The sequence below is a fragment of the Camelina sativa genome, chromosome 11 (genome assembly GCF_030686135.1).
Source record: "Camelina sativa cultivar CO46 ecotype springtype chromosome 11, ASM3068613v1".
NCBI classification, from domain to species: Eukaryota; Viridiplantae; Streptophyta; class Magnoliopsida; order Brassicales; family Brassicaceae; genus Camelina; species Camelina sativa.
The window spans coordinates 16286298-16311503 of record NC_141890.1 but is presented as its reverse complement, the minus strand read 5'-3'; the positions used below and the strand labels follow the sequence as shown (position 1 = coordinate 16311503).

At 31.5% G+C, this 25206-nt stretch overlaps 2 protein-coding genes and 1 pseudogene across 9 annotated transcripts; 1 reads left to right on the top strand and 2 right to left on the bottom strand.

The window, feature by feature from the left end:
* Positions 1-1860: 1860 nt before the first annotated feature.
* On the bottom strand, positions 1861-2918 carry LOC104723718 (early light-induced protein 2, chloroplastic-like). The gene is made up of 2 exons (XM_010442112.3): positions 2434-2918; positions 1861-2332 (listed from the first exon to the last, which is right to left on the bottom strand). Exons 1-2 carry the CDS (start codon positions 2668-2670, stop codon positions 1988-1990), a joined length of 582 nt encoding a protein of 193 aa, XP_010440414.2. The 5' UTR covers positions 2671-2918; the 3' UTR covers positions 1861-1987.
* A 7536-nt stretch (positions 2919-10454) lies between these two features.
* LOC104723719 (uncharacterized) lies at positions 10455-13352 on the bottom strand. Of its 8 annotated transcripts, none has more exons than XM_087476350.1 (5): positions 12837-13148; positions 11864-12146; positions 11490-11777; positions 11193-11404; positions 10455-10828 (listed from the first exon to the last, which is right to left on the bottom strand). In XM_087476350.1, exons 3-5 carry the CDS (start codon positions 11592-11594, stop codon positions 10798-10800), a joined length of 348 nt encoding a protein of 115 aa, XP_087332476.1. In that variant the 5' UTR covers positions 11595-11777; positions 11864-12146; positions 12837-13148; the 3' UTR covers positions 10455-10797. The 8 variants fall into 8 exon arrangements, with proteins under 8 accessions (XP_087332476.1, XP_010440418.2, XP_087332475.1 ...); XM_010442116.2 differs by having other exon boundaries at positions 10455-10904; positions 12069-12146; XM_087476349.1 differs by having other exon boundaries at positions 12069-12146.
* A 2063-nt stretch (positions 13353-15415) lies between these two features.
* LOC104728090 (uncharacterized) lies at positions 15416-16688 on the top strand (annotated as a pseudogene).
* The last annotated feature ends 8518 nt before the right edge of the window (positions 16689-25206 follow it).

Genomic DNA, 25206 nt, shown 5'->3' with positions numbered 1-25206 from the left:
CATAACTTAGAACATGTTATGCCGCCAACTTACTCTTCCAGCCTTGTAAATGCCGATTTGATAATGTATCTTAAGTGAATTACTATATATGAAATATCTTCCTTTGAGAACTTGGCTAAAGAAAGAGTCTGTGAATCTTAATAGCCTCCATATCTGTTTTCCTAGAAAGACAAAGATTAAATTCTTCCAATGTTCTAAATCCTAGTTCGCCTTCCAAATGTTGAATACAAATATGTTTCATGAGATCCAACGTAACCTTGTACTATATGCTTTATTGCTTTACTAGAAATCCGCAATCACACAACTCAACTTGGAGCATATGACTTTTGATAAAAGAAAGCATGATATTGCATATGTTGGAAGGGCGCTTGCGCCATTGATTTTATCAAAACTTTCTCTTTTCCCTTGGATTAGAATTTTGAAGACCATAAATTTATCCTCTTATGTAGTCGATCTCGCATAAATGCAGAGACCTTCACGTTTGACCCATGAATCTTCATAAGGAGACCCAAATATGTCCTCATATCTCCTTCTTTTGATATTCTTACTAGGTTGGATCTCTTGTTGCATATGGGACGAGACCTCATTTCTATACATAACAAATAATTTGGAAAAAATATTTTCTTATCTGACATTTCGCCATAAGAGCGGATTACACTAATTACTTTCTTGCTTTGTTGAGCATCCGCTATGAAAAAAATACTTTCGTCACCGAACATATTATTCCCTCTACTTCAGCCCTCCTATCCCGACATTTAGGACCTCCGTACATAGTATAGATAAATACGGAGAAACTGGATTCTTTTGTCTGATTCCACAAGTTGGATTAATCCTTCCTTTTGGCCATTGATCACTAATCAATAGGAGACGAAAGTAATATAATGCATAATCCACTCCATCCATCGTTGATCAGATCCTATCTTTCCCATCAAAATTTTAAGAAATTTAGAACTCACATTACAACGGTTAATTGGTTGAAAAGGATATTACACGGTTTATCTCTTTTTGGGATAACATATATGTTGGTTTCATTTTTGAATGGCTGTATATTTTAAAAGTGTTTTTGGTTTTAGATTTTTCAAAAATCTACTTTAAAGCCAATCAAGATTATGTAAAAATTGGATTTCCTAAAAATTTGGGAATCCAGATTTTGTTGGTTTTTGGTAATTTTCAAAGAAAACCAAAATCTATGTTTTACTAGTTTTTCATTTTTAAGCGTGACTTGAATTCTTTTTTCTATTTTTTGTTTTTTTTAATAATTTTTTAACACAAAATCTAAAAACCATAAACCAAAATCTAAAATCTAAAAACTAGAAACTAGAATTCAAAAACTACTTAAAAACTTGTAAACATTCATGGCCTTAGCTTTTCATCAAATATCCTAGAGCTAAAAATTTATTTACCATCTTAATGAAATCAGCCTTAATTATTCTCCAAAAAACGTTAGACAAACAAAGCTGTCGTAATAGGATCATGAAAGTTTTTATGAATCAAGAAGAGTAAGGCTCATTTGACTTCCTCTTCAGTAATTTCCTTAGTAAAGTATAACCATCGTGAGAATATCCCGAAAGACGTGTTGGAGTCGCTCACATTTGAGGAGGAGAATAGATATCTATAATACCCATGATTATTTTCTCTATTTCGTCTTTGGTATCGACCCAATAAGTAAAAAAGAAAAAAAAATTGCTTTGAGGGTACACTCTGTTATTGTCATTTTCCAGCTCCCAATTCTCAATTTCGTTTAAGCCCTTTTACTCGAACCAAAAATTATACGAAGTTTACTGGCTGATGCTGATGCACCAGTAGTGTATTAGCCTAACTCTCAGTTCAAATAAATTTTTATCCGCGTCAACACTTCGCTTTTAAAAAATTTATAATAAATTTTAATCTGTGTCAACAATTCATTTTTTAAATCTTATAATAAATTTTAATCTATGCGTTACAATCCTCAAAATATGATTTTCCCTTAAACTAGAGCAAAAAAGTCTTAGACGAGAGTCCCACCGGTGACGTACTCAGTGAAGGCCAAAGCAACTAGACCGAGCATCGCGAAACGACCGTTCCATAGCTCAGCGTCTGACGTCATGAACCCTTTTGACTTTGCTTCCGCTCTTATTCCTTTGAACAATGGAACCATCGATGCCAACGTCAGCAACGCCGTTGTTCCAAGAAACCACCCGACGCCACCGTCGGAGATCTGAGCGAACACGTTCTCCCCCTTTGACAACTCCACCGCGATGGCAGCCACGAATCCAACCATGGCTAGTCTTCCGTTGATCCTCTCGGGAGCTGGACCGCTGAATGCTAGCAAATCTCCAAACTTCGTACTCACCTAAACAATCAACAATTCTTTCAGCTCACATTTTTTTTTTAATCAAATTCTAATGATATATTTTAATGACTTCGACCATTAGATCATATATAGAAATATACCTTAGGCTTGCTAACTGGTGGAGGAGGAGACGGTGGCATTTGCGGTTGAGCGGCCGAGGTCGAGGTCAAGGGCACGGAAGGATCTTCCTTGATAGGATCACCCTGAGCCATGCATTTGACTCCAACTGGAGCATTCCTCTTGAAGAAGAGTTGGTTTGTGTTTCTGATGTTGCGTGAAATCAATCCACCGGAAGGAGCGGCGAGCACTGACTGCATGTTGAACGACGCCGTTGCCATTTCTGAATAGTTTTAAAACGCTAAAGATCGAAGAAGATTGGAACTAGTGAGAGGAATTGAATTCTCTAAAGACTTGAGGTTTGAGATGGAGTTGGTTTGTGGTGTAACTCAAAGAGCATCTCTTTATTTATAAAGTAGGTGAAATGTGAATGATAGGTCTAGTATTTTCTGAATTTTATCTTTGTTTATCTTTATTGATTTATGGGATATCAAGATTACTATATTATTTTATGTTGTGTTTGTGGTGTGTAGTAGAGTAATAAGTAGAAACAAATATAAAAAAAAATGATTCCTGATTAGTAATAATGTTTTCAAACTTATGAGATTTTTTCCATGTTTATTGTAACGACTAACAAATTCATTGGTCAATGTTTATATGTATAAAAAAAATTAATATACTGTATTTAGGAATTTGTGTTGAACGCTAAACACAATGACACGTACTAGCCAAGAATTTGTTTTTATTAAAAGACGGGAGGAATGTGAGGTGAGATCTCAAAAGAGCCACGTCTAGTTGAAAAAGTGTATGTAAACTGATGACGTGCCTTCTTTCATCACACACAGAGACACAACTCCCTGGTCTTTTTTCTGATTGGTCAATGCCAAGTGAGTTTGGTAAAAACACGTAAAGAGAAAGAAAAAAAACGACGGTCTCAAAATATTTAGAAACAAAGTTAACGGCTCAGAATATTTCATTTCACTAAGGAGATTTTGTTTCTGGTAGAGAGAAGTCGAAGTCGATCTCGTTTCGTATTGGAACTTACTTGACTTCATTATGGCAGACCCATGCTGACTCCTTTTGATCCTCTTTGTGTCCCATCCACGGCTGCGTGCCCACTTCTCCTACGTTCCCTAATATTACGCATGAAACGGTAAATAAGAACACACATATTTACATCAATAAAAATGTGGTATTTGCTAAAGACTTATAGTATATACTACCTTTTGCATATAGAGGAGAAATCTACTTTTATTACTTATGACGAAAATTATTAACATGTTGAAAATCAAATGCAGAAAAAAACTGTTAAAAATATATATGTGTTTCAGTGTTTGAGAGTTTTGAGTTCAAGACGAAAAGTGTTCACGTGAGGAAAGTGTTCACATAGACTCCAATTCTCTCTCTTATAAGGTCATTGAAAGGCCGAACAATAAGTCCCGAAGCCCATAAGCTTGCTTACTCGCGTTAAAAAAACAATAAGAACGAGAAAAAATGAGAAGCACAAAAGCATTCTTCTGTTCTTGCCATTTGTTTTTTACAAAGCTTGTAGAATCAAAGTCTCCTGTTCTTGCTTCGTTAATATTCCCTATGTTTTATAAAGAGTGTTATTTTGGAGATTTTTCATTGTTTCACAAAGAGTATCACTTTACAATTCCAATGCGTTTTTTACATTAAATTTTCTAATTTACTCTTAACCCAAAACTTATTTTTATTGAATTTAAACTACTAATCACTTATAAAATAGGGGCAAACATGTATAATTTTATGTTTTCTTAATTTGTGTGAATTGTGTCAAAATGACAATTTTTGTGAAACAGAAGAAGTACTTACTACTGGTTGTGACAAACTTTGTTGTCCTCTAGTATTCAATATGACCTTGTGTAAACTTCTGTGGGCATATTGCATAAGTTTTAACTTATATATATATACTTTGCTTTGGGGGTATCGACACGATGCACTTATTTTGTTTTTTGAGATTGTTCTTTAAAGTATATAAACATGTAAGTTGTGATCATGGTATAGGGGCATATATCCCCGCATCGGTAGTTTCCTGATGAATACTACGGTTAACACTTGAGTAGTGAGATGGACAAATTTCATCAGTTGTGTATAAGTTCTAGCACTTAGGATCGTTATTTTGGTTTGATTTCACTATCTGACTATTTGGAGTCGTAGATATTGTATTGTATCCATATAAACATTTTTGAATAATGTGTATGTGTTCTCTTCTTTTCTGAGATGGATTGGATTTTAATTCCATCTATATATGGATTAATTACAGAATTGAGCATTTTTCCTCATATTTTTATCGATTTAGGAATGATTATCCGTACTTAAATAGGCATTATAATTCAAGCAAAAAGGCATAACTATCCCTTATCACATAAACGATTCTTAATCTCTCTCGCCTCAACCAATCTTTCTTTCACGAAATCTCTCTGTCGATGCACGTTTTGCTGACCGTTGTGTCTGCTCAGATCTCTTCGCCGATACAAGTTTTGCTGACCGTCGACCTCAAATGGCTAAAAAGGCGTCTGATTGTCTCCCCCCTTCTCCGTAGTTTCTTTGTTTGTTTCATGGAAAACAGAAGGGGAATAGGCCTAAGTCTGCAGTTTTGACCTCTAATTCGGCTCTGGCTTATTCGATTGTTGCAGCAGTCGCTTGGTTAATCATGAAATCAACGTCCGCTACAATCCAGGTAAAATATCTTATCACAAAATAATTTCAGTTTTCATTTATCTGCTTGATGTGTTCTTAGATTACAAGTAGCCAACTCATGCTAAGTCTTCCATCGATGTAGCTCAGCCCTCTTGGTTTCAGATTATGAATAAAAAGGAGGATTATTATTTATATCTCTACTTGAATTTTGCTTTTTCATAAGTTGTGATGGAATTTTATTTATAAAGTATAAAGTTAGGTTAAGCTCTTAATTATTCGTTTTCTATAATGACATTTACGCATGTTCCTAAATCATTGTTAAGAGTAGAAGCTTGATTAGTAAATTTTTTCACTGCTCATATGTTGAATTTGTTATCTATTTCATCATGGTTTTTTTCTTGCTTCATGGGATGCAGATTCAAGTAATGCTTGGCTTTGATGAATTCCTCTAATGGATGATGAATGGAAGCATCCTATCTCATGGTGTAATGTTCTTTCGTCATTGTGAGTTGAATTTGTTATGTTACCTCTTCTTCTCTGTCATGAAACTTAGATCTCATTGGCTTGTGTTTTATCATGCCCATTAGGTTCTCATTTCTTCAAAATCTTAGGGTTTAGTTTCCTTTATTCGATAGGCGTGTATGTAATTCCCTTGAGTTGACATATGTAATTGGCTTTAGGGTTTAGTTTCTCTAATTCATTGGAAGTTACATTATTGATTGTTTGTCGCATTGTTCCTTCAATATGCAGTTTCATGTTTTATTGTCCCCATTTTGTTTCTTTTTGTTGTAGTCTTTAGAGTTTAGTTTCCTTCTTTACCTTGTTGCATTCCCTTGTGTTGATTCTTCTAATTATCCTTTTTAGCTCATTCATTGTTCAATATTTATTTTCATGTTTTGAATCATGTTCTGCACTTTGAGTCAAATTCATGTAACCCTTGAGTTGATTCGGTCCTTGGGTTCCCTTAGTTACAATATTTAAGGTATAGTTTCCCTTAATACATATGTTGTCCTATTTTAAATGAATCTGTTACAGTCCTTGGTTTCCCTTAGTTACAGTTTTTAAGGTATAAAATCCGTTAAACTATCGATTATTGTACTTGATGTTGCTTCGTCAATATCATGGAATGCGAGGTAGAAATTGGTGATTTCATTGAATTGATTATCAGTCGGATGTAGTATTTGCTAATTGGTGAACGAGATGGTATATGCGATGTTGTTTTCTCCTCAGTGTGGTCTTCTGAGTTTGAGATGGAGGTGGTTTTCAGGATGTGTCTGCGTTGGAATCATAGCATAGTACATTGTATATAGTATATAATCCATTGGATTTATGTTTGTTATAGTGTGTATATGTTTTTCCGTCTTTTGTTTGTTTAGTGTTTTTCATACTTGGACTGTTGTTTTTATACTCGTACATAGTGCATGTCTATCATTTTGTTTAACTGATTTGTTATTTATTTCAGATTTTAATTTTTGTATTCAAATTTTTGTTGTCGTTGTATGATTTTTTTCAGCGATTGGTTTGTTTGTAACATAATAGTATTTAAATGCCATTATAGTGTTGGTCCAATGAAATTGTATGAAGGATGTGACAGATGAACATCTGGTAAGTGGCAATGAAATTGTATTGTGCCACTTTGATATTGAAATAAAAAATTTTCCCTATTAATTCTCTGATGGCGTCAGGCACATCTTTCGCAAACTAGTGGAAGTTCATCTGCAATTGATATATTGGATAGTTGTTACCATTTTAACAGGGCAGAAAATAGAGGTAGGGTAATTTGGCTTCATCCTATGAGTACCTTGTCTTCAGCCAGGTCAGAAGCTTTTCTCTTTAACAGTTTTGTTGCCTCTTGATTGAGAATTACAAAGTTTGCATTGTTGTGGCCATCATCAACAATAATTTGAATTTGGTACCTATATGGAAACATGTGAGTGGCCAACAAGAAATTGAGGAAGACGATAGAAACGGAAAAAAGTTACCGAAGTATTTTGACAACTTGGTTTGGAGGGCAAGTGAGACAATATATGATGGGGCCAGCTGTCTTCATTTTAATATTGCATCCTGCACATGAAAAGTAATTCCAACCATTGCGTAATGCAATATCAACCACCTTCACTTTACATCAGAAGCTCTTTTCCTATAAACCAATCAAGACATTGAGTTAAAGAACCAAACTCTCTAATTAAACCGTGAATATTTGTTTTAAATAATACCTTGCCCCCTTGTTTTTTGACGTAAGTCTCAACATCTTCATTCATGTTCAAAGCGTTGGAGTCAAAATGGTTGTCCTGTCAATATCTTTGAAATGGTTGCTGGCGCCACATCAAAGAAAACTTTGTTAAATATGAGCAAGCTGGTGTAAATGGTGAAATATATTAAATTGAAGAGATGAAAACCTTTGGCAAAACCTTTGATATACGATATTGTCAAAGTTAAGCAAAATATGGCTAGAGGATGTACCATTCAAATACAAGTAGTCTGATTAGATGCAAGATACAGTCAATACCCATGTAAGAAACAATAGAAGTTAACTTATATCACAACAAAAAGTGAAGGGCAGTTTATAATTAAAAGGAAGAAGTACTTACGCCCAAATTTTTGTGGGTTAACATGGGTTGCAATGACAACAATTGTTTCATCATTTAGGGTTAAAAGTTTGGCATGGGCTCGACTGCAAGTTCTCCCAAAGAGATATGTATGTTGTCACCACTACAACAAACACCAGAAATGTAAAACAGTTACAGACATACAGTATAACGAAGCTGAATTGGAGAAAAACAAAATACAAAACAAAAGCAATACCTTTCTAAATTGCAAGTCAGTATTAAATTGAAAGTTGTTTTCAAAGGGTTGTTCTGATCTTTATTTTCATATGTTCGAGACAAAGATATTTGGCCAACAACATCTGGTGAGTGGGTAAATGTAGATATAAATCATATACTAAAGAACAAAGTGGAAGCTAAGAGACCATAAAAATGAACATTGCAAAATATGTTGTTACCTGGAAGCTCCTCACCCTTGTCTACCAAATCAAGCAAGCCTGGAAAAGTAGAGAACCTAAAATAATCATAAGCAATAGAGCATTGTTGTTTTTTAATAGTATCCAAAGACATTTTCTCTGTGAAAATAATTCTCCACTTGTGGTTGGTGCTACGATAACGGTGAGAGGATGCAATAACATCAAAATCATTGATGATGTGCAACTGGTCGTTAACCAATTGATCTTGAAACATAGGCACACGATTAGGAAAGACTGAAGCTTGTATCACACAATCCTGAAACGGAGGTGAAATGAATGTGTTAAAATGGAGGTAAATCAGGGGTTAAGAGGAAAAATAATAGAGATAATATACATTTTCATCAAGAAGGAGACATTCAAGACTTAGTAAGATATTGTTTCTTGGAAAGTCTCGAACTTCCCAAATATGGATGACCCGAACAACAATCCTATTGATACCAGTGTCGTGTGTTTCGTTGGAGATTGAATCAAATGTAGAGTAGGGAGCTAGTGTTTTAGTTTTACCCATGGTGTGAGATAGAGAAGGTGAGAGTCGTCGAAGGTTATTATTTACAAAGAAAACTTAATGCAATGGTTGAGGGAGAGAGTAATCAGGGATTGGAATGAAATGTTAATGACCATAAAATCATAGGTGTTTGGTATTATTTTCATTACATTATAATTGAGTGGAAAACGTAAAGAGGAAAATAAAAGATATACTTTAATGGAATTCTTTAATTACCTTAAATATTGTAATAAGTAATACAAATGACATAATCATAGTAATGGTCTGTATGATTCTAATCGGTGGTGTGGATCTTAACACCTTATTTTTTGAATTTTAAAATTTGATTCCAAATAATTTGAAAATGATTTTGAGAAGATTAATGTAACATACAGTTGAAAACTTCAAATAGGTGTTCGGGATCTTGACCCAGACATCAAACCAGAAATGATTTAGAATTTGGTGGTGGAGTAGGAGAAATAAACCAAAGAAAACCAAAGATTAGGAGATTTTTGGAAAAAAACCAGAGGGGAAAGAACATGAATGATGGTGAGTTGGAGGTTTACCGTTCAATGAAGGGGAACCAAAGATGAGACCGAATTAAATCTTGAAATAAATATGACTACGATGGATCTAAGAGATCTTCATGGGGAAGTTGACCAAAGACCTTGCAATGAAAGACAGAGACCAGTGGCGTATAGTTCGGAACGAAATGAGAAAGGATCCATGGAGAAAGTACATCGGAGGTGGTAGCTGCTGCGAACGGTGGTGCAGAAGGTGAGAAGGTGAGTACAGGTGAAATCGACATTGTTTATTTCGTATGCTCCTCATGGGTGAAAAGACTGTCAATTTTATTTTAATTGGTCTTATTTTGTAATTAAGCCCCAATATTAAAACGTAAAAACAATTGCTTTTAATTCGCTAGGTGTCATGTTCTTAGAAGAAGTTGAGAAAAACCTTCTCTTATTATATAAGATTGCGTTTAGAGTGATATTTAAAGAGTTTTTTTAATAATTTTGTCAGATTTAAATTAAACATCAGATTCAATGGTGGATAATGAATCATATTGTGGTTTTTTGTATGAGCCACATGATATTATAGGCTCGGTGTGGCTAGCCTCTCTAATGACATACATAATAACATTGTATAACACTATAACTGAGCGTCTTATATAAACAAAGATGCTGTACACTGTGATTTTGATTTCCACACAGTAACCATTAAAAAGTGGTTTCGAGTTGCGTTTTTCAAAAATATACAAAAGTAATTACCAATCAAGACTTTTCAAACAAATTTGTGTTTTTCAACAAAAAAAAATTGCAGATTTTGTGACAAAATTACACTACAATAAAAAGAAAATATGTTACTAATTCAATAATCACAATATATCAATATACTGTCACAAATGTTTTATTTTGACAAAAATGATACCAAATTCTCTATGTCACAATAAAATGGTCACAACTGAGTGTAAGTCACAAAAAAAGTCATAAATAATTAAAACGTTTTTAGAGTAACAATTTGTTACAAGTTGTGACGATATTTAAATAGTCACAAAAAACACAAATTATGACGATTAATACTGTCACAAATATGACACAAAACATGACCCATAAAGTGTCATATATTTGTTACAAATTATTACTATTTTAAGTCACCATTTTGTTATTTTTTCCCACCAAAATACGATCACAAACTGGATACAATTAGTGACTCGATTAGAGACACATAACCGTCATGATTTATTATTTATTTTTATTTTTATCACCATAATTTGTTATTTATTTGTGACATTTTTCACGTTCCTAGGATTTCTTTTTTCTGTTTTTTTTAAATTAAATTCATTCATCATATTTAAACAAATATATAATTATAGATTAAATCATGAAAATTAAAAATAATAAGCAAACGATAATATATACATAACAAACTAACACCCAAATACAAAGTTGATACATAAACACAACTGAAAGGAAATACAAACCAAAGACAAAGTTAATCCATAAACACAACTAAAAAGAAATACAAACTAAACAAAACTAAATATAAGTACAAACCATAGTAGTTAGATAAAGGTGGATGGTCTTGGTAGTGGAGTTGGATTTAAACATTTTGACTTGAAAGAAATTCAACAAGTTTCTCCATAGCTTCAAGTCTTTTCTGGATTTGCTGATTTTCTTCAAAGCTTTTTTCAGATCAGTTTCCATCTCTTGCATCCGATGTGTTATCGTCTCTACTTCTTCACCAGATTGTGGTACACTTGAAGAAGCACCTACAGATGGCAAAACCTCACTAAGTGCTCCAAGTCCAAAGATATGACATTGTTTAGATGATCCAGCAGCCTAGAACTAAAAACCGAATACATAAGTTGCCATACACCAAACGAATACAACACAAATAACTTACACATGAGTTGCCATACACCAAACCAATACAACACACACAACTCACGCCAAACTAATACACCACACGTACGTTACTCAAACCAAACAATAAAACACCACACATATTCACAGTTCCATGGTGACTAACAAATTTGATCCACCCTAATAACGTATATGGCTGAACCTCAATATACTAATCATAATATATAATCTCAAAAAACACTTAAAAAATATACTGTTTTGAAATGTTACCTTGATATAAATCTTATTTTTTCATCTTTGTCAAGATTTTCAGCTGTCACATTCTCTTCACCAGAAGATTCAAGTTGTTCCAAGCGTTCTTGTACATGCTTTTCATAAGTTTCTGCAACCAATCGTGCTCGTTGATCAACATAGGTTCCGTCAGGCTTCTTATGTGTTTTCTTCATCACAACAATATAGAAGTAATCTTCGTTGTGTGCTTCCTATAAACAAAACAATAAAACTAAGTGAATAATACAAAAATGATCATGAATTTATATTAAAAGTGATAGAAAATGTAAACATTACCAAAGCAGCTTGAACTTTGACATACGAACATGAACCTACTGGATGAGAATGTGGGCCTAAACCATTGTGATCAGACATTCGAGAAGCACAAGCCTTCTCACTCATTGCTTTTGCTTTTGCTGTTGTCCAATGTGCATGTATAATCGTCTAATAATCAGACAAAATCCAATCTGGTTTTTCTCCTTCCCTCTTAGCATGGTTTATCATTCCTTTGAGGCGATATGCAACAAGCTTTTTAAACTCTCGTTCAACTTGATAGTTGATAGAAGCATCCCGGTTAATCTTTTTCTGAGAAAACAAAGTAATTACAAATGATGAGTAATATTGTAAATCATTTATGAAATAGATTAATGAAAGATAACACACAGCAGCACCATAAACAATGTAAACCAGATTCTTTTGTAGAAGGGATGCAATTTTCTCCAAGAGTACCATGGTCCCTTAAAACAACTTTGAATGACCTTTCGGTCACCAATTGATACTTGGGTGTGGTATTTAAACATGCTCCATTGAAATAAATTACTTTATGATTTATAACTATGTGAAAGTAATCAATAGTATGTTGAAATAAATCCATGCCATTTAGCTCCATTTAACCGAGATTGATGCAGCACAGGTAAACTCGAACGATCCACAAATGGCTCTTCCATACGTACACTATAAACACATAAACATTCAGAAGTTATCAATCCCCAATTTTATCAAGTGAAAAAATAAAGTGTTCATATCAAAATGACTCTAATCTAAATTCATAGAGATTAACAGAGATTTTAAAAATGATAGAGAGTAACAAGATTTGTAAAAACTGTAAGCAGAGAATGTGTAAAACTACAACAATAATGACTAGCATATATTAAAACTTGGAAGACTGGTGGCGAGTAAATATTAGTAATTTAACATCAAGAAAACTTGGCGAGTAAATATTAGTAATTTAACATCTAGATTAACTTCTAAAAAAAATTAATAGAAATACATTTTATTGAGATTTGTGAAATAAAAAACAGCCAATAGGTCTTATAAATGGGAAGTGGCAGTAGAAAGAAACCTGAGAAGTAGAGGAAGGTAGTTAAATAGTTTTGATGCAGTTTTAGGACTTTTGAGAATTGGGTAAATTTCACCAAAAACGGTAATGAAAAACAAAAATTTAAGGATCTAGAAAATTCTATTATGGTTAATTTATTTTCTCAATTAACTTATTTGCATATATCTTTATGTACAAATATTTAAAAAAATGGAGACAATGTTATTCCAACCAACTTGATTGGTTCAGTGTAAATAAAACATAGTTTGGGTTCTCATCAATATTAACGACATATTTCCTAAATCCAAATCTAAGCGAAATCTGACCAAAGCCAAGATTGAAGAAGATTCATATCAGAGATGACTGCTCTGTAAAAAGACCGCTGCTTTAGCTCATCTCCATCAAAAAATGGATCTTGATAGTCTTTTGTCTGAAATTCTTCTCCGGGAATGACTTCCACATCCTTAGCCATAGTTAATTAAACCAAACACTAATTCAAGCCATAAGCATAAAGAAAGAAGAATAAAAGAAGAACAAGAGAAGAGAAAAAAAAAACAAGCAGAACTCTCTCAACAAGCTCAATCTCTTCTCTATTTCCATATCTTCTCACTTATGGAGGCGTGTGAAGAAGACGACACGAAGACACGTCTCTCCTTTTTTTGTAACCTAAGCTACTTCCAACTGGGCCTAAAACAATTCACCTACGGCCTGTTTTGCAAGTCTACACAAAGAACAAGTCCAAAACAATAGTTATATCTTAAAATTAATAAAGGAGCCATTGACACTAACTTAGGTTGATTTTTTCTGTTTTTGTTTCTCAAATCCAAACCGATTCTTCTCTCAATTAGTTTGAGAAAAACACAGAGAGCATCATAATACACTCAAAACAAATCAATTTTTCAAGTTGCCTAAGATACAAAATAACCAAATAAATTATTGACAAGTTCTTTGAATAGACCCGAGAACTCCGTTAAGCAAAGTGGAGTCACAAAAGTGGTAATAAGTATGTCACAATTTATGACTAAACGCAAAGATAACTAAAATAGTGACTAATTGTGACAACGTAGTTACAAAATATTTGTAACTAAACGTGACGTAAATATAGTCACAAAAATCGTATAATTTAGTTACCTTATTTAGTTACAAATCCGTCTTTATATTTGTGACTAAATATTTTGTAACAAATTATCATAATATTATGACAAAACAAACGGTCACAATTTTATCATCACAATATTCACTTTTTTTTGTAGTGAAAACAGGACCGCGTTTCAATACAAGAGAAGTGTGTTATACAACAGTCCAATAGAAATCTGTGGTGAATAATCATTTTCTGATTTTTTTAATTTAAATAAGTTATATATATACAGGTGTAGATGTACGTATCTGAAAAATCATAACAACTCTTTCTCTCTTTCCATATTTTCACTCCTTCCCAATAAAAAATTCACGTTGAACCCAAAAGAAAAAAAATTGTCTCCTTGTTTCTAGGCTTCTAGCATTTATTAAAGTGAGGTGTATTGTTTTATTTTCCTACTTGGTTTTATTATTATTATCTTTCTTATTGAAATAATCTTTTTCTCAAATAATAATAGTTTCATAAAATTATTTTTGTTTTGATAGTTTAGTTAGAATAAGCTTATAGGTAATATATTTACACTCTTATAAAATTTATAAGATATATTTTTTAGTTTAAACTCATAACAATTAAAAGTATGATTCAATATTTATTAACTTATGTTTTGCAATTTTTTTTTTTATAATAGTAGTAGGTTATATATTTCATTAATTTTTAAATAGATACATATATTTAATACAGATAGTATTTATTAAATATTTAATTTAAAATAGTTCTATGTACAAAATTAACTTAGTATTTTCAGATTTTTCTTTTAACTATTTTACAAAATTTAAGTTTAAAAATAGTCAAAAAATTATTTTAATAATATTAACAAAAAATTACTAATTTCCTCATGCATATTGTTACTCTTGTTAATTATAACATATATTTATATTTGCTCTCATACTAATGCTTACTACTGTTATTATTTTCATAGTAAATTTTTTATTATTTTGGATGCATCGTAATTGTTTTATTATATTTAACGTAGATATATCATCTAATCGTCGATGGAAAAAAAATCCTTCGAAACGAGGAACTTCTACTATATTTACAAAATTTAAGTTTAAAAATATTCAAAAAATTAGTTTAATAATATTAACAACAAATTACTAATTTCCTCATGCATATTGTTACTCTTGTTAATTATAACATATATTTATATTTGCTCTCATACTAATGTTTACTACTGTTATTATTTTCATAGTAATTTTTTTATTATTTTGAATGCATCGTAATTGTTTTATTATATTTAAAGTAGATATATCATCTAATCGTCGATGGCACAAAAATCCTTCGAAACGAGGAACTTATACTATATTTACAAAATTTAAGTTTAAAAATATTCAAAAAATTAGTTTAATAATATTAACAAAAAATTACTAATTTCCTCATGCATATTGTTACTGTTGTTAATTATAACATATATTTATATTTGCTCTCATACTAATGTTTACTACTGTTATTATTTTCATAGTAATTTTATTATTATTTTGGATGCATCGTAATTGTTTTATTATATTTAAAGTAGATATATCATCTAATCGTCGATGGAACGAAAATCCTTCGAAACGAGGAACTTCTACTAATCCAAACAAAATTTTAACTCCTCCAACAGAGACAACAGTTTGGGTAAATATATGTTTTGTCTTTTAAAAAAAAATACTATATAATTTTATATAATAATTAATATTTTGTAATCGATATATGTAGAACAAAGACAATTACAAATGGTCGCACATTCGAGAGAAAACATTAATTCAATTGTTTGACGAAGCAATTGCCATGTCTAATTACACTCTTAAGAATCCTACTGCGATCGGTAGAGAGCATATGGTTAGAAAGTTCAATCAAGCGTTTAATATGGATATAACTTATGATTTCTTAAAAAACAAGTTTGATGAAATAAAATAAAAAGTACAAATGGTGGAAGGTTCTTATGCATAAAACTGGGATTACGGTTGATTCTGATACATCTATGATATACGCATCTGAATCATAGTGGGCGGACCAAGAGTTTGTAATTACACATTATCCTCGTACATATCAACTTATGTATCAAAATTTAGATTTTAAAACTAATCCACTTTAATTTTAGGACTACAAATTAACAAAAAGCTTAAACTGAAAACCGCCTGAGTTTTGGGACGTGATGAAACGATGTCTCACATTACATGATGTTCAATCACAATCTCAACACTCGGCTCGTCAAAGAAGAGAACAATTGCTTAACGAGCATGGAGATAGCGATGATGATCATTATGACTCAGAAGCCGATAGTGATGACGAACCACAAACACCAGTTCCTGAGGCGCAAGAAGAATAAGAAGAAGTGTATAGTGTTACTACTGATGACGATGAAACCTTACAATATTCCGCTTCTAGAAGTCAACAACGAAGTAGACTAAATTTGTAGTCGACTAGTAGAAGTGGGAGTAGCTTATAAAGATCTGGGCAAAGCTCCCGAGTTTCTATTGGAAGTGGTTCACGAGGAAATCATAGTCGACAATCATTTGAAACAACTATACAAGACACCATTGTTGGGTACAAAGAATTTCAACGACAAAGGTTTCAACAACTTCGTCCCAGTGGTTTTGACCAAGATGATTATGATGAATTTAAAAAAGCAGAAGCAATATTCATTGTGTTAGATCTACCCAAGTACACAAAATTTTATTGGGCATGCATTAATTCACTTAAGGAGTTAGTTTTTTGGCGTAAATATTTTATTGACATAGCAGGAAGCACTGACGAAAATGAGCTACAATTGTTAGAAGCTATGACGGGTGTTTCACGGAACAACCAAGATGTGCCCAAAGAGTTAAGCTCATGTCATTCATTTGGGAGTCCGCATTCAGGAGGTCTATCATTTGGTTGTCCATCATCTGTGGGTAATAACTTAGGAGGGCAAACTCCACTTGGTTGTTGGGGTCATGGTTATCAACAATGGGGCACACCACCACATGCTCCACAGTGGGGCACACCACCACATGCTCATCCACAATGGGGCACACCTCCAAATTTTCCGCAGTGGGGCACACCACTGAATACTTCATAGTGCAGCACACCATCCAACTTACATCCATGGCAACAAACACAAAATTTTCAGCAAGGCGGTTCATCTGGAATAACTCCAAAAATGTTCAATATAGATTTTCACTAGGTGACCGAGGTGAAAATGTGAGGAATAGTTGTGCGTGTGATATTTCGCTTCAAAATCTTTTACCTTAAAAAGACCACATGACGGCTGCAAGTGCATAGCTAATCGGTAGTAGTATTTAAGGATCGATCCCACAGAGAGAGAGTTGGTGTTTAGAGAATACGTTGGAAGAGATGTAAGTCTAGGACTCAATAAAAATGGGGTTTTGGTTGTCACGGTCGTAAGTAAGCAAATAAACGAAAATAAAGCAAATAAAATAAATAAGAAAAGCGTTGGGCATCAAGGGGAATCGCAGGGGATTGATGATCTATCTATCTAGGAAAGTTTAGGGTTAGTTTGTTTATCTAAGACTCAGACTACGAAACACGATGAACCATTAACTTATAGATCACAAGCTAACTGTCTACCGTCTAAGATCCCTATACTTCGTTACTCAACTGTCGCAGGCAACGACGCATAGATCAAAGCATTTAAAACAGGTTCGATTCTAATCCATAAAGTTCCATAGGTAAGTGGTATGTGCTTCCTATGACACAACACACATTGAAGCTAGGTTAAGCACATATGCAAGTTTTTGGCCACGCATACACACTTTAGATCATAGTTAGTTCATGAAGCTAACTTAAAGCATTAAGCAAAGACTTAGAATTAAAGTATAGAATAAACAGAATTTAAATCTAACAAACCCTAAAAATTGCCACCTAAACTAAGATCATCTCACCCCCTTTGATTAATCCTTTAATCCCAACTAGAAAAAACTACTCTAGCATGTTTAAGGGAATCATCAAACCAAGGTTTAATAAACTCATAAACATAAAAGAATAAATAGAGAAAAGGGTTTTAGATATTACTTCAATGATTGTAAAACAAAGTGTAGGATCTTCTTACTTTAGAAACAAAGAACAAAGCAAATATAATAGAAAAGAGTTGGTGAACTTCAAAGCTTCAAAGAGAGGAACGAGAGAAGGCTCTGGTCGTCGGCTGCTCTTCTGGTCGTGATCTCTTGGTTGCTCTAATTTGTGCACACTCTAAACCATAGGGCTTAGATGAGTATTTATAAGGTTTTGAAGGCTTAGGGTTTTGTAAGGGTAAAAACGTCTTTTCTTGATGAGTGCAGGACAAGGGGCGGCTAACGAAGGTTCTGGACCATCGTGACTCCTGCAGGCCGGGCCACCGTGAAGGTTGCTAATCGGGCCGTCATTAAAGTCCACTTGGCTTCAAACTTATCTCCTCGTCGGTTTATAACACGTCTCGGTAAATCGGGCATAACTTTCTGAAGTGAACGGATTGACTTGATTTCAATTCGAGGAGAAAGATTACTCTTTCAGATTTCGATAGACACCAAGCACGTCAAAATGTGACTTCTGGAAGCTCTTCAAAAGTTTCTCGTACTGTAAAGCTCTAAATCTGTCCTGAAACGTATTTTCCTTGTCTTTTGGTCCTTTTTGCTATAAAACCTGTAAAACATTCTTGAAACTTAAAATAATTGATAATAGACATTAAAGCCTTGAAATCATGTCAAACTCTTTCTAAATGCATACTAAAATTATAGCTAAAATGGATAAAATAATGATGTTATCAATAGTCAACAAGAAACTTCAGTCGGTCTCGGTTTCACTAATTATTTTGAATCTGGATGAATGTCACAAACACCTAGACCAGGAGGCCTTTTCAATATTTGGGGAACCCTGCAAGAACAAAATGAAAGTCTTCAAAGTGATGTAGGAGATGAATAATATGTGGCTTCGTGTTTAATCAATATATGATTCATATTTGTCTTAGTTAATTTTAAATTTTATGTAATTTGTGAGATTTTAAAATAATTTTATCTTTAATGAAATATCGTTTGTAATTTCAGACATTTCGTATATGTCAGTTGCGATCACAAGGCCCAAACAATCTAATTGTTGAATTTGGAAAATGAACAATTTGAAAAGTTAGTAATAGAACCAGTTTTGGCTTATTCTGATCGATATTTTCTAAAAGCACCAGTCGAAACTATTGGAGGTTTGGGATTGAGAAATATATGGCATCAACTACAACATGATGATGCTGCTTGTCTTCTGTTATTATGGATGTCACTTCCATGTTTCACAACATTGTGTAATATGTTGAAAACAAAATATGGTCTACAACCAATATTAAATATAAGTATTGAAGAAAGTGTGGCTATGTTTTTACGGATATGCGGACACAATGAAGTTCAAAGAGATGTTGGTTTAAGATTTGGCCGAAATCAAGAGACTGTACATAGCAAATTTAGGAAAGTTCTTACAATAACTGAATTATTGGCAGGTGATAATATTAGAACTCCAATAAGACAAAAACTCTATCGAATTCCTGAAGACTTCAAGTTGACTGGAGATATTGACCATATTTTAGTGGATTTGTTGGAACTATGGATGAGACTCATGTATGCGTCAAAGTAAAGCCTGAGTTATTTGGAATGTTTTGGAACTGACAAGATAATGTGTCATTAAACATCATGGGAATATGTGATTTGAATATGTTATTCACATATACATGGAATGGAGCACCAGGATCATGCCACAATACAGTTGTTCTGCAAATGGCACAACAAAGTGATACTGAGTTTCCTCTGCCTCCATTAGAGAAGTATTATCTCGTTGATTCTAGCTATCCAAATAAACAAGGATTTCTTGCTCCTTATAGATCAGCACGAAATCGAGTTGTGAGATATCACATGTCTCAATTCTATTTTGGCTCTCCTCCAAGGAATATACATGAATTGTTTAACCAATGTCATACATCTTTACGTTTTGTTATTGAAAGAATGTTTGGAATGTGGAAGAAGAAGTGGAAGATACTTTCTGATTTTCCAAGATATAATGTTCATATTCAAAAAAGAGTGGTAATAGCTACAATGGGACTACATAATTTCATCAGAATTTCAAATTTCTCAGATGCAGATTTCACAGATGTAATGACTCAGACAAACAACGACCAAAATTTTTGAGCATGATATAGGTGACACAGAGGCAACACGGATAGCAGATGGAGAAAATATGATGCAAATAAGAGATAATATTGCAAATATGTTATGGGAAAATCAAAGTACTCGATAATTTTTTTTTACTATGTTGTATTTTTTTTATGGTTGAACTTTTTATCAATATGTCAAAAATAAAAAATTTACCTTTTTGATCAATAATAGTATTTAAGATTCATAAATATAACTAATTTTTTTATTATTAATTCATAACATACAATAATATACAATCATACTAATTATTAATTTATTTATTTATAACATAAATAGTCATAATATATCATCCGCACCGCTTTTTTTTTACCATTCACATATTTTATAGTAAACCGCAAATAATTTTTTCATCAATCAAATATCATTTTGTACCGCTTATTTTGTATAAACCGCACTTGTCCCGCAAATATGGCCTTGAATGGTAACTCTCAAAAAGCTGATTTCAAAACTTATTTTAAAAAAAGTTAGTTCAGTCACCAATCACACATATGTATGTGAATTACGTTATTTAAAAAAATATAATAAATAATTGGTTGCGATTTTCATGGTGAGGCAATGAATGGTGACATAACAAATGCGGATTTCTAAGTGTGGTTTTTAAAAAGAGAAAACTAAGGCCTTGAATGGTGACCAAATAAAGCGAGGCGTTTTTCCAAAAAATGACAATCCGCAATAAATACACCAATCACATAATTATACATGATTTGCGATTTTTAAAAAACTAGAAAAGAAAAACTGCTTTAATTTTTTGTTATGTCTTGTGAAACAAAAAACGCACTGCTTAATGAATACTCTCCATATATGATGCGGGACTAAAATCCGCTTTCCATAAATGTGTGATTTTGTAATAAATGATAATACAATATTATAAATAACAAAATAAATTATAATAAAATTCATATATCTTATATATAGCAAAAAATTTAGTAATCAATAACTAAAATCCGCTTTCCATAAATGTGTGATTTTGTAATAAATGATAATACAATATTGTAAATAACAAAATAAATTATAATAAAATTCATATATCTTATATATAGCAAAAAAATTAGTAATCAATAACCCGCATGAACCGCAGTTGAACCGTACTTCACTATCAAAATTTTTGTCTCGCACAGCCAAATACGTTGTTATTATTCTGACCCTTAGTGTGGTATGGTTCAACTGTGGTTCATGCGGGACAAATGTATTTGTGTGACAAGTGCGGATAATGCAAATTAAGTGGTACAAAATAATGTTTGATTGGTGAAAAACTATTTGCAGTGCGGATTTCATATTTTTATTTATAATTAGTATAATTAAATAATTTAATTTGTCTTGTATTAATAAATAAATATTTTTATTTTTTGTATATATTTAATATAAAGTATAATTGTAATGTAATTTATAATGTATGTTCATAGACTTTGTAAATATATTTTTTTGTACTAGTTGTATGAATAAATTAGTAAATGTTTTGTAAATGTTATTAATACATTTTTTGTAATATATTTGTAATATATATACATAACCTATTCTTGTAATATATTTTATTTTGTTCAAAGAATATAGATTAATAAACAATAAATACATAACTTATTCTTGTAATATATATATATTTTTTTTTCAAAGAATATAGATTAATAAACATTAATCCACATTACTACGTTGTATCAATTAAAAAAACAATTCCAAATATAGAAAAACATGTTTTAATAGATGGGTTGAAATTCTACAAAAATGTAATCATATTTTATTAGCTAAGGTATACATACACTAAATTGTTAATCTATGAGAAAATAGTTTAAGAATTATTTCATTTTGCTTTTGTATGTGTTCTTTTGGAAACATAGATGTAAACTATATAGCAAATATAGTAAATTAAAAACAATAGAAAAAAAAAGAAAAAAATGCTTTTATCCACTAGATAATAGATCTAACCTATATCTAGCAAATCTAGTTAAATTAATATATATATATATATATATGTAAAAAAAAAGGTTTTATCTACTGGTCACTGCGGTTTTGTCCAAATACGCTGGATAATAACATGAGGTTGTGTAAAAAAGCGGTCCAGTGCAATATATTAACTAAAATTATCATTAATTTTTGCTAATTGGTAAACATAAGCGGTTTTCACTTTTTTTTTCTTTTCAAATACGCTTTTTTTATTGTCACCAATCATGGCCTAATTATGTTTGTTGTGACAACCCGTCCCGTGGACCCTACTAGCCTACCGCTAGCCGCCCCAACGGACCCCAAGCTGGTCCTTCAGGGCATCGATCCTAATCCCTCACTATGGATAGGAACTATTCATCCAAATCCACCAGTAGGCTATTGGTGCGCCAGGCATTCCTCGAACCCTGGTCCCCATCCTTTAACAATCTTCCCATAGGACAAGCTGTCACCAATTGACATTTGTGTTTTTCAAGGAACAAAATTAACTCATGGACCGCAGTTGGGTATATGAGTCACCAATTAACCAGCGTTTTTGTTAAACAGTTACCTAATGGATAAAAAAAAAATTTCTGTATAATTTATATATAATAAAAAGAGTTAATAATCAACTTATTTTTTAATTGTTAATACTTCTCATAGATAATTTAGTTTTTAAATTTTTTTTTATTCTAAACAGCTGTTAAAAAAATGTGTCTTTTTAAATATACTAATTACTTCATTAATTTTTCATAAGTTATAAAATAATGAGTTTTTATGAAAAAACAGATTTATAGAAAGAAAAAAAAGTTTGTCAAATTAAAATTTCAGTTTGATTTTTTTTAATTCACTAATATTTGGTATATATATTTTACTTATCTTTCACAAAATCACATATAAAAAGAAATCATAAAACTTTCTTATACTATTTTCTTAATTCAAAATTTTATTACAATAATAGGGTCTATATCTCATTTGTACATATATAAATTAATATATAACTATATATAATTATTTTATTATAATAAATTTTTAAATATATAATATGTAAAACATCACTATTTTTACAAAAAAAAACAAAAAATGGGTTTCGCCATGTACTTTGATAATTTGATCTATAATTTGTAATAAGTATCGTTTTTTGTATTTTTACCATTCAAACATTTTAAAATTTATTGTAAACCGCAACTAGTTTTTTCACCAACCAAATTTTATTCTGTATAAACCGCACTTTTCCTGCAAATATTTTTTCTTGCATATACTGAAGTTGAACCGTACCACACTCTAAAACCATTTTTTCTACACAGCCAAATATGCGGTTACCATTCGGACCCTTAGGCAGTGATTGGAAACACTATGAAGTGCGTATTTCACGAGTTAAAAAACAAATACCTAATGTCACCATCCACAGTTTATTTGAGTGGTTTGCGTTTTCTCTAAAAAGTGTAAATAACTTAAGTGCGTTTTCAAAACAGGGTAATCAACCCAAGGACCGCTTTTGTTTCCAAGAATACCAATTACCCAGCATATTGTTTAAGAAACGCACTGGGTAAAGCAAAATAATTATTTACTTGTTTTATTTAATTAATTTATGACTTTATTTCTTCACAAATTATTAAATAATAAGTTTTTAATATATAAAAAACATTTTTCTTATAAATAAAAAACAGATTAATATAAACTGTTAAGTATATCATAAATCATGGAGTTTCCATATATTAATTCTTTTTAATCTTTTATCCAGTTTACTTTATTTTTAAATTTATACATTTTCATTGAATTATATACAAAATTGTACAATTTTATTGTTTCATATCTTTATCATTTTTTCTAAATACTAGACACATATACGTATATATATATATATATATATATATATATTTGTGTGAATATAACCGAATATATTGTTTTAAAAGTAAAACAACATGTTTAACAATTTTTTTATTAACAATACCGCTAGTAGTTTTTTCACCAATCAAATATTATTTTATATCACTTATTTTCTATAAACCGCACTTGTCCCTCAAATATTTTTCTCCTGCACAAACCGCAGTTAAACCGTACCGCACAATAAAACCGCTTTACCCGCACAACCAAATACGCTGTTACCAGTGGACCGTTTTTGTTTTTAAAAACTAGTTACGCATGGTTTGTGAATTTTATGCATTTTTGAAAGCGGTCTAGTGCATTATTCACTGGACAAATCCGCACATAGAATTTTTTTATTTTTTGAAAAACGCAAATTTCACTTTTTGTTGTGATTGGTGAATGTGGTACGGTTTTGACAAATCAAAACTGGAAAACGCTTTTTATATGTCTCCATTCACTACCTAAGAATCGCAGTTATATTGTACAGCTGCCTATAACTGATTATTTCTTTATGAAAACAAAAACAAAGATAAGAGGTGAAGATAGTACTGTGTAGTCAAGGAACCCACATTTTCAGAGTAGAGTGGTGGTGAGTCAAAGTAAACAAAAAAAAAAAAAGGATGCAGAACGAGATGTTGTCACTGGTCTATGGCTTCTTCTAGTCCCAAGTAAATTACCCCCTCTCTGCAAATTTCTTATCCTAAGACCATGAATGGGGACTTAAATAAGCGAAACATATTTTCAAAAAATGAAATCCGCAATAACTATAGCAATCAACCAAATTATATTAGTTTACGGTTTTTGTAAATACAAAAAGGAAATCCGCTTTTTTTGTTATCTATGGATAAATGAATAATACACTATATGCTATATAACTCTATATATGGTGCGGGACACCTTAAAATCTGTTTTTCATGACTAATTGATTAATAATAATTTTATAATTATATAATAAATAATCATAACTATAAATAACCAAATAAATAATAATAAATTCATATATGTCATAAATAGCAAAAAATATTAATAAATAAATAGTGTTTTTAGTTATGCATAAAAATATATATATAAAAACTTGAACTCTTAGTTTAAATAATTATTATTTATTAAATATTTTTTTCATTAACACAAAATAGACAATAAACTACAATTATATTAATTATTTATATATTTACTAATTTATTCTTGAAACTATTATTATAATGTAGAAATATATGTGTGATTTTATTGTGAACCGCAATTACTATTTTTTCACTAATCAAATATCATTTTGTACTGTTTATTTTGTATTAACCTCATTTATCCCGCAAATATATTTTTCTTCCATAAACCGCAGTTGAACCGTATCCGCACTACTAAATTATTTGTCCCGCACAACCAAATACGTAGTCACCATTTGAATCCTTAGAATTTATAGTTAATTTTGAAACATAATTCTATTTTTGGAACTTTAGAAGGTAATGTGTTAAATTTGAAAACAAAACTTATTATTCTGGTGCTGTTGTGAGATTTGCCAAAAAAATATTGGGAACCTTAATTATCTAAATTTATTTAAACTACAAGATTAATTTCTTATATACATGCATAACTGAAGACATTTTGACAATAAATTATTTCTTAAAATCTAAA